The sequence below is a fragment of the Ochotona princeps genome, chromosome 25 (assembly GCF_030435755.1).
Source record: "Ochotona princeps isolate mOchPri1 chromosome 25, mOchPri1.hap1, whole genome shotgun sequence".
Classification (NCBI taxonomy): Eukaryota; Metazoa; Chordata; class Mammalia; order Lagomorpha; family Ochotonidae; genus Ochotona; species Ochotona princeps.
Window position 1 is genome coordinate 7209170 of NC_080856.1, and position 19606 is coordinate 7228775.

The following is a 19606-nucleotide window of genomic DNA, read 5'->3' on the forward strand; positions in this document are numbered from 1 at the left end:
ATTGTGTCTAAATCCTCACCTTGCATCCATTGGGAACCCATATGGGCTCCAGTTCATATCCTTGTTGCTCCACTTCTCTTCCAGTTCCCTTCTTGTGGCATGGGAAAGCAGTAGAGGATGGCCCAAAGCTTGGGGACACAGCACCCACATGGGAGACCCAGAAGAAGCACCTGGCTCCAGCTTCAGATTGGCTCAGCTCTGGCTGTTGTGGCCACTTGGGGAGTGAACCAGCAGATGGAAGATCTTTTTTTCTTTCTTTCTCTCTGAAAAAGCTGATTTTCCAATATAAATAAATTAATTAGTTAATTTTTTTTAAAAAAAAAGCAGAAATTACCTCTCAGCAAGCAGTTTGCTGGGCTTTTTATAGGAAGGTTGAGAAGGATCCAGGGAACAAGAGGAGAGAAGGAGGGCTGTTCTTTCTCATGCAAATACAGTTTCATACGAATCTTACTCCAACTGGTTTCTTGAAACTTTGCTTGTCTGTGGAAATCAGGGCCACATCTGAGTGATATTTCTCAGTAAACTTTTCCGGAGCATACTCTGAAAAACAAGCTCAAAGGAGTTCGCCATTTCAGATTCCCTGCCTCTGTTCCTAACCCCATGCCCAACACCATTTTTTAAAGACTTATTTTGTATTTATTTGACAAGATTGGGCGCATTCAGGATGGTATGGCCATAGACAATTTTTTGTATTTCTTTGAAAAGCTCAGAGGGAGGTAGGGAAGAGGAAAAGGAGAGGAAGGAAGGAAGAAAGAAAAGGAAAGGAGAGGAAAGGAAGGAGGGGAAGGGGAGAGAGAAAAAGAAAAAAAGAGGGGGAGAGAGAAAGAGAGGAAGGAAGGAAGGAAAAAAAGAAAGGGAAGGAAGAAATAAGGAAAGGAAGGAAGGAAGAAAGAAAAAGAAGGAGGAAGAGTCGATTCTTCAACTACTGGTTCACTTCCCAAATGACTACAGTGTCCAGGGCTGGTCTCAGGCCAAAGCGAGGAGCTTCTTCCAGGTCTCCAGGTCTCCAGGTCTCCAAGCACTTGAGCCATCTCGCATTGCTTTCCCAAGTGTGTTAGATTGCAAGTGAAACAGCTGGTATTGAATCACAGCCGGTTAGAAGGCCAGTGCCAAAGGCAATGGCTTAACCTATTATACCACAGTGCCAGTCCCAACACCCCTATCCTTTGTAGTCAGGGAAAATATTACTGATCTTGTTTTATAAATGAGAAAAGTGAAATACATAACTGGCACACAATGATTTAAAACTAAGCAGATTTTAGATGTAAGAAAACCATGCACTTCTCTATCTGAATTTCTTGTTTTCCTCCCCACAACCTTCAGTTTATTTTCATTCTTCTCTATTTTGAAAAAAGAAATCATAGATTCTGCATCATAAAATTTGTGATGAAAAATTGAATTCTGTGATAAGTCAGGCTTTTCTTCCCTCTCTACATTTTTAAACTGCCAGATAGTTCGCCTAGAAACAGAAACTGGGCATAAATATGTTAACCCTTTGTTCTTGCTCTGTCCCTTGAAGAAGGGTGTCCACAGGACAAGTTTCCTTGAAGTAGGTCAAGGGCTGGACTGGTTTATGCCTGTTGTGCCCAGCACCACCTCTGACTGGGAAAGTATGTCTTATCAATCATACTAAACCTCGTTCTCTGATGAGCAAAACCAAGTCAGAGAGCAGGGCAGGGCGGGAGACACTGAAGTGAGGTGCATGATGTCAGAGCTGAAGTGTCAGCAGTGCTCTGCTCAGATCTTCTTGAACCAGAACTCCAGTCCTTGAAGCAGTCAGATGCATCACAAAGCTTACACTTGAGGTTCAAGTGACATGGTTTAGGCAGGAGAAGGCTGCCAGGAGGCTTTGAAATCCCTTTGTAATGAACGCACAGGTAGACAGTGCTCCAAATTGGAGAGTTTCAGAGATCTCCTGAAATGTCCTCATGAAGATCATTCAGCAACATTACGGAAGCAGCTGCTTAAGAGTCACAATCCCTGGTTACTGGGATTCCACTTCTAAATAAAACTCTTTTCATCTGAAATGTAAATATAGATTAATTGGTGAAAATACGTCAGAGGTGAAAAGGTGGTTGAATGATAACTACACTACTAATTAATTTCAACCAATGTAAAATTGTAATTATATGATGAGTTTTATTGCAGTATCCTGGTTCAACTGAGTTCTAGAGAACTTGACTGCTACAAGGTATTCTACAAAGAAGACTATTTTCTCCCCCATACGTTTCCCATCCTTCAGTGTCACACTGCACTTGTTGCTAAAGCTTCTCAAAAGTCCTCGTACCGAATCTGTTCAAGTTTATTTAGCTCAGTATTTGCTTTATTTATTTGGCCACCAAAACCATTATTCTTCTTAATTATGCTTCTTGCTTCCAGATGTTCCTATATATAGTGGAACTGTCTCCTCAGTGATTTAATATACATAGTTTATGAAATGGACATATCATTTGCATATGTTACTTGAAATCCTCAATATGGGAAAGGTAACCCACTATCAACATTTACTGAAAAGAGGAACTTAGGCCTAAAATGTTTGTATTAACTCAAATTATTCATTGTATCTGTGTGGTGTATAGTGTTAAATTATAACAATGTTTGATCATTTTGATTTAATTTGGAAATATGGTATCTAGTGGGAAAATGTTTTTTATCATAAATGAGATACACAGTGAAGCATGCATGAAAGTTTGTGCTAGAGGCTGGTAAAGTTCTCATCTCTGAGGTTGGCATCACATCTGTCTGTCAATTTGTAGCCTAGCTGGGCCATTTCCAATTCAGCCCTGGGAAAACAGGGAAGATGGCCCAAGTGTTTGGGTCCCTGTCATTTGCATAGGAGACCAGGATAAAGCTTTTTGTTCATGGCTTTGGCATGGCTTTCTCCTGGTCATTATAGACATCTGGGAAATGAACTAATAGATGGAAAATCTCTGTCTCTCCTTCTCTTTCTGTAAACCTGACTTTGAATTTAAATAAATAAATAAATAAATAAATAAATAAATTTGTGCTAATACGTTTGTTACCAAACCATTTTAGTTTTTTTAAGGAGAGGAAGGCTTAGGAGGGTCTCCCAAAAAAAGTACCTTGGATTGTTCAAGTTAATCACGTTGATTGTTAGCTTCTAGGAAGCCTGTCTACCAAAAGGTACAGAATGGCCTTCCATTTGGAATGTGTCATTACCAGAATCTCATAGAATTGATATGCTTGCAGCCTCTCTCCTCTTTTGTAAGGGATAGAGGTATAGCCCTGATTGCAGGTTTGTCTAGGTGGGATAAGGAAAATTGTTCAGGACAATGTTACAACATTTTTTCCTTTTTTCCCCATAGCTGCGATATTTCTTGTTTTGAAATATTTATATGAAAAACAGGGTGACAGGTTGTAGAAGGATGTGTGGGAGAGAAAGAGATCTTTCATGTACTCCTACAAGTCTGGGCCAGGCTGAAGGCAGGAGTAAGGCCCTCCCAGCAAGCATCCCCACCTACATGTCAGGGGCCCAGGTACTTGGAGCATCATCTACTGCATTCCCAAGGCACAGCACAGAGAGCTGGATCAGAAGCAAAGCAACTGGGACTTGACCTGATGCCCTGGTTTGGGATGCCAGCATTACAAAGTGAAGCTTAAACCCTGCACCACACTGCCAGCTGCTGAGACATTTCTTTACTTATTATAAGAGAATGGAATGCTTCTTACAGATTAAAAAAAATTGGGCATTTAATTTAAAGGAAAATATGAAGCCATGTTTTACAAAATGCATATTCTGTGCTAGGATATATTGAAATAATACATGTATTTATTAATTTCAGCCATTCTGCAATGAGTACATATTTCAAAACATCACATTGTGTACCATTCATTTATGCCATTTTATTTTTCCGTTTTTAGAAATACACTTGAAAAAGGAATCCTAACTTATAAATATCAGCATTGGCGAGATTATGAAGCCATGTAAAAGCACACAATTCACTTGTTCTAATTTACATAGAAGAGAATACTGATGACAGTTGTCAGTCATAAACATAACAATGTCATTTGCAAGTGAAATATCTTGGCAAAATTTGGTTTTAGGTTTTTTGGCTTTTATTTAGATGTTTGCTAATATTCTTCATGCAGTTACTGTAGAATTCTCCCGGTTGAGTTTTTTGCTTGGGTGACATGCATCAACGTTTATAGTTGAACACTTCTTGGAGGTTGACTTGTTCTTGATGTCTCAGCTGAGGCTGAAATGGGGTTTTATGTTCTTGTTGGCAGTTTAATTTTTCAAAACTGTTCATTTTCTAGAGTGGGCAGTGGCGTACCTTTCCAGGTGCGTTAGCAGAAAGCTAGATTGAGAGTGGAACACCCACTACTGGAAATTCACTGGTATGGAGTTCTGGTGTCAGAAGCAATGGCTTACCCCATTGTGCCAGGGTTGGCCCCAGGGATGCTTATTCTTAAGATAGTTTTTAAAACATAACCTGTTACTTATACCTGCTATTGCTGTTACGAACAGAGATTGAATTGTCAGAAGATGGAACTTCTCAGGGCAAAGAAGAATGGCAGTTTTGATGTTGCCAATTCCACAAAATAAGTGAAGTACTATTTTATTCAGGTTTGCTCTGCTGTCTCCTGCTTGTATAACATAGGCATTTACATTTTTGCTCAGCAGTACAAGTTTTTGCTATTTCTTCTATTGTAGTTTGTCTCAGCATAATTGGACTTGATGGGAGTGCCCTCCTTCCCTCCCTCCCGCTCGTACTCTTTCTTGTAAGAACTCTGGCAGTATAAAAACCAGCCATCAAGTGTTAACGTCTAGGTATCTTAATGCTCAGGTTACAGTGTTGTCTTGACTCAGTTTAATTTCTCATGTTTAGCTGAAAACAAGACCAAAAGGAAGGGAAAAAAAAGGTTTCATCTTGTGGGGTTAAATAAAAGAAAAAAAATATAGTGAAAAGATGGTTCCTTTTATGTAAGCAACGAAGACCGCAGCGGGACGACTGCAAGTGCCCGAGGGCATTTGGTCCCTATTGGTTTTCACAGCAAATGCAGTGGTGCCCACAGATAGCCTGTATTGTTGTCAGTTAAATGGGATCATGAGTGTCTGAAAGGTGTTTGAGAATGAACCGAAAATCATTTTCACAAGTGGATGATTACTTCTGCCACATGTTAACCGAACTCTATCAGAATGGCCCAGATTTTTGAGCCTGCATTAATTGCTCTTTCAACCTTGACTGAGGTTTCTCTTTAAGAAAGCCCTTTCCAGGACTAAACTACTCTATATATTGATTTTTTTCTTTCTGTGTTTTTTCATGTAAAATGAAAGGTTATAGAAGAAAAAGCTTTATCATTCATCATGTAGATTGATTGTTCCATTCCTAGGAATAAAAAGTTAGACTTATAAGTGATCTACCAAAACTAATACCTCTTTTTTTAAGAGCTAAATAATTCTCATCTTCCATATACAATTATGGTTTCAAATATTCATTAGTGATGGTTTTTTTATCATAATGTAAAACCATGAACTCTCACAGCATGAACTCAGTGCAAATAAATTGTCATATTCTTCTTTCTGTTAGAACTATATGCCACCACACTAATTGAAACTGAACTGCAATATTTAGTAATATGTTTTGGAGAATTTTTGTGTGTTTAGTATCCTTTGAAAGATATTCAAGTTGCAAAGGTTTTTACAATTCTTTCAGTGTTTGGGTGAGCAATTTCATGTCACTATTTTCTCTTTTCAACCAACATAAAAAATGGAATATTAGCTGTGCCATTACTATTACCAGAATAATTGGCATGTATTCTGCTTGAAATGTGTTAGAAAGATGAGTGAAATATCAGTATAAGAACTAATCAGAAAACATGTTTTTAAAATTTCATTAACTTTTGTAAGTAAATGTATCAGCAGAAACCATATAGTATTTATAGAAAAAAATGGCTTAATTATTAAAGTAAAACTAATTTCCAAAGGAGTTGTTTTGATTTTTAATATATGCTGGAGAGCTCCATCCATGTAAAAACTAGCATCTAAAAATAGTTTCATAAACATTACCAAGTTGACATGAAGAAGTTATTTATCTGAAATCCAGTGAAACAATGCATGGTGCTTCTGGTTCTTTTTGCTTTGTTTGTTGCTTACTTTTACCAAACTTGATTTTTGTAAGCAAATCTGTTGTTGACAGTCATTTTAATGGTTCTGAACAATATATTACTAATGCTCAGCAAAAATCTAAACAAAAGTTTTTATTCCTGCTGTCATAGAACATTCTGAGAAATTCATTAAGATGTGTTTTTACCTGCAGTTGAAAGCCCTTAGAAGTAACTGTGGTGTATCTTCCAGCTGGCTTATAAACAATCTTTTTTAAAGGACCACATTGATATGAAAGAAGTTGTATAATTTTAATGTAATGACCATTTGTAATTAGTGATACACAAAATGAAAAAATACATATGCTTTTTAACCTTGCTGATAACTGTTTTGACCTGAGATGTGGCTGTTTTATCTCAAAAATTCAAATGGCAAATATAAAATTTTCTTTCTCTGCTCATGACTTTTTTTCTTAAAAGAGTACGATTTACTTTGTATTCAGACTGTATTTTAAATATATATAACCAAAAAAGTTCATTATCATCGCTCTCATACTTGAGGACACAAATATGACCTCAGAATCGTTAGAAATTTTTTAAAAAGAAAACTTGTAGTAGGTATATGAAAAATTGACAGGCCGTGGTTTTGTCTGGTTTCCTAGCATCAATATGTGTTTCCTTGAAACAAATATTGTTATTCATTGGAAATAACTATAGAAGAAGGATGAGTATTTTAAGATTATTGTTGTGTTTTTGCTGGTTTATGAAACCAAATACTTCAAGGCTTTACTCCCACGTGTTAAATCCAAGCTTTGTGTCAGTGCCTGTAATTTCTTTGTTACCTAATCCTGTGTAAGAAGAGAAGATTTTAAAGTTAAGCAGGCAGTTTTTTTGTTCAAAGGGAGTGACTTCTTAATACCTTACTTAAATTGCATGTATTGATGAAAGCAAACACTTCTAAATAGTATCTGAGCAGTGAGCAGTTATTTCTAACTAATCCAAAATACTCTAATTACATGAATATTATCACGCGTTAAATGGCCAAGTATAATATTAATGCAAATTAGCTTTGGAAGTATATTCTCATAAAAATATCTTTAGTAGAATGTTTCTTTATTCCTATTCAATGGGTTCTTGGCTCAAGTTGAACCTTGGTTGGTTTTGTTCCAGGGTATATTCTAATGGTGTAATAGAATTTATAGTGTAATGGATAAATCTGGTGGTGTTTGTATTCTTTTCAGTTCTCACCCATTTCTCATTTAACTCAAAGAATTTAATGAAGATGAGAAACAAAAGTTATTTGAAACCAAATTCTGTGAGTTGGTGAAAATGAATTACACTGAAAGAATTACTCCCACCCCATCCCCAAAAGCTGTTCTCCTCTTTAAAATAAGGTGGGAAAAAAGATCAGAGTACTCATTAGAGAATTCTCCATGCTGTGTGATAAATACTTATTTTATTGGATAACATTATAAATTGTCACATAAAACCCAGTTAAATGTTATTCCCAGTTGGAGTGGAATTGGGCAGGTCTGATTTACATACACTTAAGAAATGACTTTCCATTTGAGTTAATCCTACAGTTGAGAGAATGCTGGCAGTGACTCAGCAGGTTAGGGCGGCCTCGGGGAGGCACGCAGCAGAGCTGCCCCATGGGCAGATCCATCCTGTGCTGGGACAGGCTTTCTCACGCAAGGAGGACAGGTATATTTCTTGGATGATATTCTTCTGTATCTTTATTTCATAGAATCATATTTCATAAAGCAGTTAAAAATCAGTTTGTTCAAAATTTGGATAACACGAAGTAGCACATTTTGTTTTATAGCTTTATGCAGTTGTAAGCGATGCTATATCAATGATCCCGAGGTGGTGTAAGATCCTTTGTAAGTCGTTAATGAGAGATTAAAATGAAATTTCACAATTACTTGACGTTAATTAATTGTACATGATTTCGCTAAACCCTGCCTATAGCTATAGATTCAGTCTCTATATAGAAAAACTCATCTTTCCATAATTAAGAATATTTTAACATTCATATTCAATTGTAGTAATCATAAACTACTCCTTAGCAAAACATGGTGTTTTTTTTCTAAAATGAAAACTAATCTTTTGAACCTTATATACCATTTAAATAAAATGTGTAGCCCAACTCTGAGCCTTAATGATACAGAAAAGGGATTTTTCTGTATTTTTAAAAATTTTTTCAACAACGGTTCTGAGCATAAAGATGGGTTTTCATTTTTCTTGTAAAACATTTCTAATGAATATCTGCATGATCTTCACCCTCTAAGTCCTCCTTCCACATTCCCACCCAGTCACAGAGGACAGAACAGCCCATCTGCAAGACATCAGATCCCAAAGTGAAAACTGTTAAGCCCTTCTGGCCAGGAAAACCTGGAGGAATACTGTTTTTCTCAAGATAGAGATAAAAACCCCTTCTCTAAGGGTGTTACACAATGAGAGAAATTGAAATAATATGGTAACTTAATTTTGGTGCGAATGAATTTTGAAATCCATATAGAGACATATTGATTATGTAAATTCTTCATGAACTTTTTGAAGATCTTTCTATTTGGTCTAGATATTTAGCTTGGTCATACCAGAAACAATTATGCTATTGTAACAGCTATTACTGAGGATCTTTAATAATAGTAAGCCTTCTGATTATAGGAGTAAGATGTAGTTGCTATTATTTGGTGGGGTAGTAAGGATGCTAATCAAGAAACCCACACTGGGCCTGGCATGGTAGCCTAGCAGCTAAAGTCCTCGCCTTGGATATGCTGGCATCCCATATAGGCACCAGTTCTAATCCTGACAGTCCCACTTCCCATCCAGCTCTCTGCTTGTGGCCTGGGAAAGCAGTGGAAAACAGCCCGAAGGCTTGGGACCCTGCACTAATGTGGGAGACCCGGAAGTGGCTCTGAGCTCCTGGCTTCAGATCGATGCCACTTGGGGAGTGCATCAATCTATGGAAGATCTTCCTCTCTGTATATCTGACTTTCCAATAAAAATAAATAAATCTTTTTAAAAAGAGAGACCTACACTCCCATATGGAGTAGATGGGTTTGATTTGCACCTCCGGTTCCTGATTCCGACGTTCTGATGATGCAGACTGTAGAAGCAGGTAATGCTGATTAAGTCTTAGAGCCCTTGCTGCTCATGAGGGAAACACTGATGTGTCAGTCCACTTTCCCAGCTTTGGCCCTGGCCATGGTCCTGCCACAGGAGTGCATTTTTGGTCTTTCTGCCCCTCCCTCCCTCCCTCCCTCTCTCTCTCTCTTTCTCTTTCTCTTTCTCTTTCTCTTTCTTTCTTTCTCTTTCTTTCTCTTTCTTTTTCCCAGAGTAAGATGTACTGTTGTACCCTGCTAATAGTGATATAAACTAATATACCCACTTTGGAAAAGAATTTGCAGTCTTTTGTAGATTTAAGCACTTTTTTTAATATGGCCCAGTAATCCCACTGTAAGATATTTACTCAGAAAAAAACTAAAGCATTCACCTACATAAAGATGTGTACATAAATGTTTATAGTAGCTTCATTTAATGCATCCAAAAGGTGGAAACGATTCAAATGCCCACCACTTACTTATGGGATAGACAGACTGAAGTAAGTTTCTAGAATGAAATGTACCGCTTAGCAAAAGAAGGAGTGCATTCCTATGTAACGGAACATGGATTAGTTGCAGAAACATTCTATAAGATGAAAAAAATCAAAAATAAAAGGCTCTGTAACATGTAATTTCAATTTTACTAGATTCTTGAAGACAAAGAACTACAATATAAGGTCATACAAGTCAAAGTGGTTTCTAGAACCAGAATGCAAGAAATGCATCGGTCATAGAGCGTGAAAGGGATTTGTAAAGAAGGAAATGACATAAAATTATAGCGGGAAAATATTCTATATGCAAGTAGTTTTATCAAAAAATATTTCAGTGGTAGCATAATAATCTTTTTGTATATGCCAGCATTTATTAGATAATTCTCGTATATCTGGAAATGTAAGTACCAATTTCCAGTAATATAAACGGCATGGTTTTTTGCACCCATGTAGCACAGGTTTTATGTACATCACTTGTTATGTGAATGCATCCCAGAATGAAAAGATAGGACTGTTTCTGCATGTTGGTATGTTATCCTACAGAAAGGTGGTTCCATGTTTGTGCCCACTATTGATAAATGAGAATGGCTATTCCTTCACCACACTTTATCCAGCATCCTATATTACTGTTTCTGGAAGAGCCAAAATCTACATTTGTTCTGTTGTGCAAAAGAATATTATTTGGATCTGGTACTATGGTGTAGCAGATTAGGCCGTTTGATTCCCAGCTGTTCCACTTCCAAACCAGCTCCCTGCTAATGTACCTGGGACAACAGCAGAGTGGCCCAAGTGCTTGCCCCCTATACCCATGCTGGACATCCATCAGAATTTCCTGCTTCCTGGTATTGCCCTGGCCCAGCCCTGGCCATTTGTGGTCATTTGGAGAGTAAGCCACTAAACGGGAGATCTTGTTCCCTCACTCCCCCCTCTCTTGCTCTATAGGTGGAAAGTAAAAATTCAAGCTTAGATGCTCATAATGGAAATTTTGGAAGAATTTCTAGAAACATTAAGCCCCTACATAAACTGTTAATCCATATACTACTCTTCTGTATAGGTTAGGGTTGCATGTAACTAGTTAGAATAGCCATTACACTTCATATAAAACAATCATGATGAAATGATGGAAAAAAATCTTTAATTTTAAACGGAGGCCTCTATCAAGTTTTTCAGGAAGTCTGTATGTAGTTTCATGGTTTTCCATAAACATAACCTCATTATTTTAAGTTTCTTCTTTCATGCCTTATATGTGACTGTATGTGAAAGTAATAGCAGAAGTTTTTCATTTAAGTTCACGGTACAAATGTCAAGGGCAACTTAAAAGCTATTGTAGAAAGTATGTTAAATTATGCAAAGCCAACTTCATTATTATTAACTGAATTTTTCAGTTAAATAAATTTGTGGTGCTATGCCTCCCTAAATCAAAATTCTATCATGATTGAACTGGCAGGGACCTTAGAAATCAACAAGTCACAGCCTGTCGTTTGATAGGTTAGGAAGTGGGAGCTGAGCTTACTGATGAGGGTGCGTTCTGGGGTTGCCTAGCTGGACCGTGATCCTCCCCCCTGTGTTCTTAACTCTGCGGCCAGCTACTCAGCCCATGGCCCTCAGCTCTGACCATCTGAGAACTGAAGCATTTGGTACTGTGTTCTCAATTCATACCTTTTGTCTCTTAAGAAATGTATTTAAGAATAAAATCCCAGCTGGTTCTGTGATTATCCTTTCTAACCCCTACTTCACTCAATATGTGGTAAGAACTGACAAATTGATAGGCCACATAAATCAATTCCATTTCAAGAAACTGAAAGCAGCTCAGTCACTTTGTAACAGAGAAGCTGCAGATTGCCTCAGACTCCAAGTGGACTAACCTTTGCCTTTAGTAGGTTAGTCTTGAGTAAATATCTATGAGGAAATACGATGATCTGGAACCACAACATTATTCTAATTTTGCCTGTTTGTGTGTCTTGCCAGATACCTGTATGCCCTTGGACAGAAGGTTTGGAAAAGATGGAAAAAGCGTTACTTCGTTCTTGTTCAGGTTAGTCATTTTTCTCTTGTTACACTATCACTGTAAGACAGTTATTCTCAAAGTTTGATGTGGCTCTTTCTAGCAGTATTTGTTGAATTGGAAATCGTAACTGAAAATTTTAAGTACTTATTTTTAAATTAAAGTAGTAATCTATTGCCTGCTAATGTGAACAGTTTCCTCAGGCAAACGGTTCAATGAAACGTGTGGCATCATTCTGTATTTTTGCATGTCTCCGTATTGTTTGGCTTAATAGAATGTAGGTGTTTTCTCGTATCAGGTTCTGTTTTTAATTTGATGTAATGTCATATGTATTGTATCTGGAAGACTCCATGCTATCTTCATGAAAGAATAAACATAGAAAAGGTATGTAGTTTGCAAATATTAAGAAAATAGTTTGGACTTCATAGACTCCTATAAAAGGATTTTGAAGTTCTCTTGGATACCAAGACCACACCTTGAAGACTAGTGTTATAGATACAATGTAATACAAATAATCACCAAATTTATCCAGATACACCATATGTATTGTTTATACATGTAAACGTTTTAATGAACTCAGTTGTTTCATTTCTTTGTGACTGAGATCATTGTAATATGCAGCTTGGCTGGTGGTTTTTAATTATACATACTTTTGTGCATAACACAAGATTATTAGATAAACTTTATATTAAAAAATAACTTTTCCAAGTAATAGCCATCCCATAATAAGTGCATGCTATTTTGCTCCCACTAGAGATATATGAAGAGAGAATCACTCTTGGAATTGTTCACACAATATGGAAAACCTTACTGATTGCCTGCCACACATGAAGCAAGCTTAATAGGATTCAATTAGAATAATAGTGAAATGCCAAGGAAGTACAGTTGTTTGCTGTCTTCTAAAGACTCAGCCATTCTTCATTTGCTAGAGTAAATTAGCTTACTGATGTTCTTCCATGATAGCATGGTAATGTTAAGGAAACTGCAAATTCATTCAGACATAGTTTTATCTTCACAGCAAAGAACAGCCTTTAGCCAGGCTGAAATGAAAGTTTTCCTGTGTGATTAGAACTAATATTTGGTCAGTAGAAGTAGCAAAACTACACACAAACACACACGTGCTCCAGTCTTTTCATATAGAGCTGCAGCACTGGATTTGAGAAAGGATTCCCTGTTTGGATTTCTGGTAGTCTGTCCTGTTATTTTCAGCAAAATGGGTTGAACTAGGGAATATCATGTCAGGTGAAATAAGTGAGTCTTAGAGACAAATGGCATGTATTCTCTCCCATGGGAGAGCTAAAAAACGAAGAATGAATATCTCGATCTGAACACAAAATATTGATTCCTTAGACATCGGGGAGGATGGGATGCATACAAGGTGTTTGTATTAAAAAGTAAAAGTCGGGTGTGATTTGTAGTTTGTGATATAACATGGCATTAATAGGAAAATCTGGGTGTGAGTTCTAAGGCAACTCTTTGTACTGCGCACCTTTGATAAATTAAAACTGTTCTGCAATTGAGAAGTTTTTATATAAAGAATAAATGCGGGTGATTCCCAGTTCCAACGAAACTGTAACACATAATACAATGTAATCAATGAATAAAAAAAAAGAATAAATGCAAGACATTTGATACTCCAGAGACCATATTTGCTAAGAGCAGGCTCAAAGAACATCTAAAATGCTGGTTGTTTTAATGCGAAAACTTGGCTTTTGTAGAAAATTTGACTTTTCCAGCCATGAGAGGTGGAAAGATTGATTCTTGATTTTGAGCAGATAGTGTTCGAGCTAATCTTTCACGTCATTACCTTATCTTTGTCCAAGAACTGTTCAGAAATTAATCAAAAACGTTAAAAGTTACCAGAAATATTTTTAAGTTGATGATCTAATTGAGAATGTAGGAATGAAAGGAAGAACTAGAGTAATTGTTTATAATTTTCATTCTCAAGGAAGCTAGAGATGTTCCCAATAGCAAAAATAGGTGCAGCACATTTTAAAAGGCAAAACAGAATGTAAATCACAGTAAGTGAACCTGTGCATCGTGTGCTTGAAATGCTGGAAAGTCAGCACCAAACTGTGATGAATGGGGATTTATCCTCCTTGAGGTGGCATCCTAAAATTTAACGTCATGTTTAAGCAGTGTATGGTTAACACATGTATGTACCTGTTTGTACATGCATTCACACTGAGATTCCCTTGTCCAAATGTATTGAAATATTATATATAATACTACTGTAACAACTTACTGAAGTTTTAAACACATTCAAATCTTCCTTTCAATTCCAAATGTAATGGGAAGAAAAATTGAATACAAACACTTCAAAATCAAGATGGATATGTATAGAAATTCAAAGAGGGTGACTCATTGGGAGGACTGGGTAGTTTTTATTTGTATTTTTTTTAAAGACAGCTCTCATTCTGTCTGCACACAGCTTGTAGGTCCATACCTGCAGGCTGCATTATTGAAAGGTGCAGGAGCCGTGTTTCATGGGGAGGACAGTCTCCCCCTGCTGTGTCTGCTGCTGCCATCGGCAGAATGGTTCTCTGGTGATAATGTGAATCTCATCACCACTTGTGAGTGTGTATTATATGAGTGAGATAGCTGAAGATCCAGCCATCAGCCCAAGAATTTGTACTCATAAAAATTGATTGAGAGCCAGGTTTGGCTAGTTGCAAAGTCATTGTTCAAAGGGAACACCAGGAAAGCCACTGAGGTGAAAAGTCTTTTTGAAGACTCTTATCTAAAACATTTAAATCAGAGTTCAGAAAATTGTTTATTGACATTAGGTCTTCATTTAGCATCAAAGCAATATTCATTTGGGTTCTTATTTAGATTCTGACTTTGATATTGTTGCAGCAATAAATAGATTTTTATTTTTTTTAACAAGCTACATTTTCACTGAAGGCACGTTTTGTTTGAGCCGTATTATGAGCACAACGATTTTGAAGAATGCATTTGAAATCTGAACAGATTCACACTTATAGTTCTGGTTCATGTTTCTTACATGGTATTTTAGTTTTAGATTTGGAAGATATGATTGGTATAATGTAGTATGATGCTTTAATATATTTTAGTTTACTGTATTAAGACCATTTTTAGTATCTTTAAAACTGTATTTGTGATTTAACCAAACTATAATATTTCTTCATTGTATATTTTGCTGAAGCCTATTTATGTATGTACCAGCTACTGAATATTCTGTGGTAAATCTAAAACCTGTAGAATTGCTCACCTATTAACATAATTATTCACTTTAATATTTATGAAACATCTATTTTCTGGCAAGCGTGTCTGTAAAGTGTTGTTTAAATACTTATTTCTTAAGGCAAGAGTGACAGAGAGGGAGAAAAGGAGGGAGGGAGGGAGGGAGGAAAGAGAGGACAAGCTTTCCATCCACTTGTTTATTTCCCAAATGATTGAAAGGAGGAAATAGGAGCTCCATCCTGGCCTCCTACATGGGTAGCAAGGACCAAGATGTCTGAGCCATTGTTTACTGCCTTCTCAGGCACGTTAGCAGGAAGCTGTGCCTGACGCACAGCAGCCAGGACTAGAGCCAACACTCTGATTAGGGATGTCATATTCACAAGTGGAAACTTGAAGTGCTGTGCCACCACATCTTTTAGCACATTATTTACTATTCACAATAAGCCTATAGTTACTGTTATTCCCATTGTATAGATAAGAAAATTGATCTTCAGAGAAGTTACGGAATGTATTCAGGATTGTGTACTTTGGTTTATGATGAAATTAGACACATTCAGTTCTTACGTGGAGAATAAGCTCTGTTTCTTCTGCCACACTGCTATGATCAACTTGATGCACACAACTACAGTTGATTTGGCAACAGGTAGATATACGAATAATCATTGTGCATTGTTAGTTTCATGATGGTCAAGACAGTACTACTACTTTAAGAAATGTCCAGGGAGTGATGGTGAATAGTGTCGTGTGCCTAGGAAAGCCACGTAAGTTATAGCATCACTGAAAATAAGTCAATATACATGTTATTTTGGCCCTGTATCAAGTGTTCATTGCTTGTGATCAACATGTCAGAATCATGACTTGAAGTTGCTACGAACAGCAGCAGACTATGAAGGCCTCATGTTGGTTACACACCAGCTGAGTTGGCACAGAATGCGGACGGCCGTGCCACTGAGAGACCTGTTCATGCAGCACGTATTTAAGGAGCACGCGGTTCCTTAGACGCCTTCACCAGCAGCTTTAAACGTAGAGAGGGTTGCTTTCTCCTACTGGTTTCTGAAAGTTCTGGACTCTCAGAGACCCACTGCAGGAGACTCTCATGCTCCAGGAAGGACACAAAGTGCAGTTCTGTGGTCTGTGCTTAGCTGAGGGCATCAACCATGTTTGCCTTTTTGCAATAAGATAATGAGACATGAACAAATACATCGTTTCAGATCAGTGAAGCTGTGAAATAGTTGTACATTTTGCTCCAGGCATGTTTTGTATAGGATAAAATCAAACACTTTAGTTTTTATTGTAGAAAACAAAAAGCTGCCTTCAAACTCCTGCCAGCACTGCCACTTTATCCCATTCTCATTCGTAAAGTAGTTATTTGGTTGCTTAAAATAGTGAGTCTCTAATTTGGATCACTAAGACTGCTTACACACACATGCACACCCATACGTGAAGGAGTCAGACCATCCCTGTATTTTGTCTGTGAATTGCTTTGTTGTCCTTTAGGCGTATCACAGAGATTACTTTTAATTCATTGTGTTATTCTAATGTATGATTGGATTCCATAGCATACATGGACATAATTTACATAACAGATCCCCTTATTTGAACACTTGTGTTTCTCTTTTCTAAGACTGACAAACAGTGCTGCTATTACCACATGTGCAATCTTACATCTTAATCTTTGTATATTTATGGGATATTATGGAATTCAGTTACTGAGTCTGAGACCCCAGGTACTTGTAATAACAGATCAGTTTGAAGTTTTAGATGACTCCAATATGTTTAAATGTTCACCAGTTTTTTACTTTTTCAGGTCACTTTTTTATAGTTAGTAGCTATATGAAGTTCATGTATTTTGTCTTCTGTAAAGTATGTCTTCACTGGGCCCGGCGGCGTGGCCTAGCGGCTAAAGTCCTCGCCTTGAAAGCCCCGGGATCCCATATGGATGCCGGTTCTAATCCCGGCAGCTCCACTTCCCATCCAGCTCCCTGCTTGTGGCTTGGAAAAGCAGTTGAGGACGGCCCAAAGCTTTGGGACCCTGCACCCGCGTGGGAGACCTGGAAGAGGTTCCTGGTTCCCGGCATCGGATCGGCGCACACCGGCCTGTTGCAGCTCCCTTGGGGAGTGAAACATCAGATGGAAGATCTTCCTCTCTGTCTCTGCTCCTCTGTGTATATCTGACTGTAATAAAATAAATACATCTTTAAAAAAATATATGTCTTCACTATGAAAGAAAATTGAAAGTCCTTTTAAGGAATTGGTTTAGAACAAAAGGTCAGAAAATAATTGTTTTTTATTTTAGGTTTAATTTTAAGGTAATTTCTGCTTTGCGATAATTGAGCTTCCTTAGAAGATGATGATGATGATAGCAGTGTTAACATATATGATTTGTTCTTGGACATTTAACTATGTTAATGAATTCATTTTCCAAAATGTTTGAAAGTATATATTAAAATGAGCCCATATACATGTACCTCAAAAGCTAAAAGTATGAAAGAGAGCAGAGAAAATGGGGTGAAAATATGGCTGAATTTCAAAAGCAGAATCTTAACATGGATCCCCAAATTCCCATGTAAAAGTTTCTCATTTTTACATACAACCTTTGTTATCTTAAAAAAAGAAAAAAAATTTTTGCTGTGTCTGTGTATAGAATTTAGCAGCTCATGGAAACAGAGAACCTGTGAGTGAGAATTATGCAATATTATGAAATCTAAATCAAATGTCTGTGGACTTAATATTTCTGGAATGTTTTTATGTGACCCAATTTTAAAATATTTGTATGCATGTATGTGTGTGTGTGTGCGTTTCAAAATATCGCAGAAGCACTTAAAAATGTTTATGGTGGAACCAGTGTTGTGGCACACTACATTAGACCTTCATCCCATATCAGTGCCTGGCTCAAGTCTTCCAGTTCTCATTTGTGCTCATGCAGCCTGGCAGGCAGCAGATGATGGCTGAGGTCCTTGGGATCACCGCCACTCGTGTGGGCTGCCCAGCGCCTCTCAGCTTTGGCCTAGCACAGCCGTGGCTGTTTGCAGAATTTTGAGAGTTGAACTAGTGGATCGAATATATGTCTCTCCTTATCTCTTCTTGTCTCTTTGCCTTTCAGAGAAATCAGAACATGGAATTAAAATATAAGATTTTTAAGTTTTTTAATTTTTCTGCTATTAATATACTATCAATATGAAGAAAACATTTAATGCATTTTATAGATAGAATTATAAAAATATAATGATATTCTTTCCTTCCTTTCTTCATTTCATTTTTGAGATAATGTAACTTCAATTTTCAACAAGTAAAAATAAGTAAAAGGTAAAAATTCCCTAGTTCAGCAGGAATATAGACAAGGACTGTAAACCATAAACAAATGAAAAGATGGTCATTTCGCTCCTATCTAGTATATTTTAGAACAACTGGAAATACAGATTATTTTAAATATAGTTGCATGTTAATCTTAACCATTGGTTTGATGAAGATGTATTATAAAGTTTGACAAAACTTTATTCGAAGCAATACTGATACATGCGTTTTTTACTTATTTTTTAATTTTAGCTTGCACAGTAATGGAAGGTATATGGTACTTGTCCCCATCTTCTTTCATTCAACATGATTTCTTCCAGTTGTTTCAATTTTGCTGCAAATGGTAGATTTTTGTACAATTTGTAGTTGAGTAGTATTCCATAATGTGTGTATATCACGTTTTCCTTATCCATTCACCTAGTGATGCCAGATTTGGGCTATTGTGAGCAGTAAGTACTGATGTAAACATGGTGGTCCAGGTATCTCTTGAATACACTGTGTCTGTGTCCCTAGGGAATATACCAGATAGTGGGAATGCTGGGTCACATGGCAAGTCTGTTTCCAGTTTTCTCTTTGTGTTTTTTATAATATTTATTTACTTATCTGAAAGATGGAGTTAAACAAGGAGGGGAAACAGAATTCATCCATCTACTGATTTACTCTCCAGGTGACCTCGAAAACCTGGTCCAGTCAGACTGACTCCAGGAGCTTTATCCGTGTTGCCCTCATGAGTAGCAAGGGCCTCGGAATTTACCAAGCATGTTATCAGAGAGCTGGATCAGAAGTGGGACAGGCAGGTCACAGATCAGCACTCACATGATAAAGGCTTCACAGGTGGAGGCTCAACTTGATGCTGGTCCCCATTTTTTTTTTTAAAGAAATCTCCATACTATTTTCTCTACTGGTTGCACTGATTTATGTTCCCACAAACAATGTATATGTTTATTTGGAAAAAATATTTTGAAATCAAAGCATAGTCTTTTCATAATACACTTTTCTGAAAACCCTTCATGTATGTATGCATTTGCATGCATATGCATTCTTCGGGAACTGTACGAAGAGTATATCTGCTGTGTAGTAATGATTCAGTAAATGCCGTTTGTTAAATGAATGAATATCTTTCCATCCTTTCGACTTCCCTCTCAGATCTCTGTGAAAACAGTGAATTGACTTATGTTTGAATATACTTAAGTATGTTCAGATACCAAAATCTAGGTGTCCTCTTTTGACTCTTCTGAGTTTTTATTTATTTTATGATACAATTCCATAGACTGTTGGATTTCCCTTACTCCCTCCCAAAGCGCCCTCCCCCCGCACTGATTTGCTCTATATTATTAGCCTCTTCTGTTTTCTAACCCCAATGTCAGTCAGAAAATATTGCACATTCTGTAGCATAATGGTATTCCATTTGCATCTAATCCTTCCTCATCTCCTCTGCT

General features: G+C 37.1%; 1 protein-coding gene across 7 annotated transcripts in view; it reads left to right on the forward strand.

Annotated features, from left to right (window-relative positions):
* Positions 1-19606, forward strand: part of CADPS2 (calcium dependent secretion activator 2) — a 400665-nt gene that overhangs the window by 233661 nt on the left and 147398 nt on the right. For all 7 annotated transcript variants that reach the window (XM_058681317.1, XM_058681318.1, XM_058681315.1 and 4 more), the window contains exon 9: positions 11633-11699. In XM_058681317.1, the coding sequence (XP_058537300.1) occupies positions 11633-11699 (67 nt within the window). The remainder of the gene's footprint in view (positions 1-11632; positions 11700-19606) is intronic.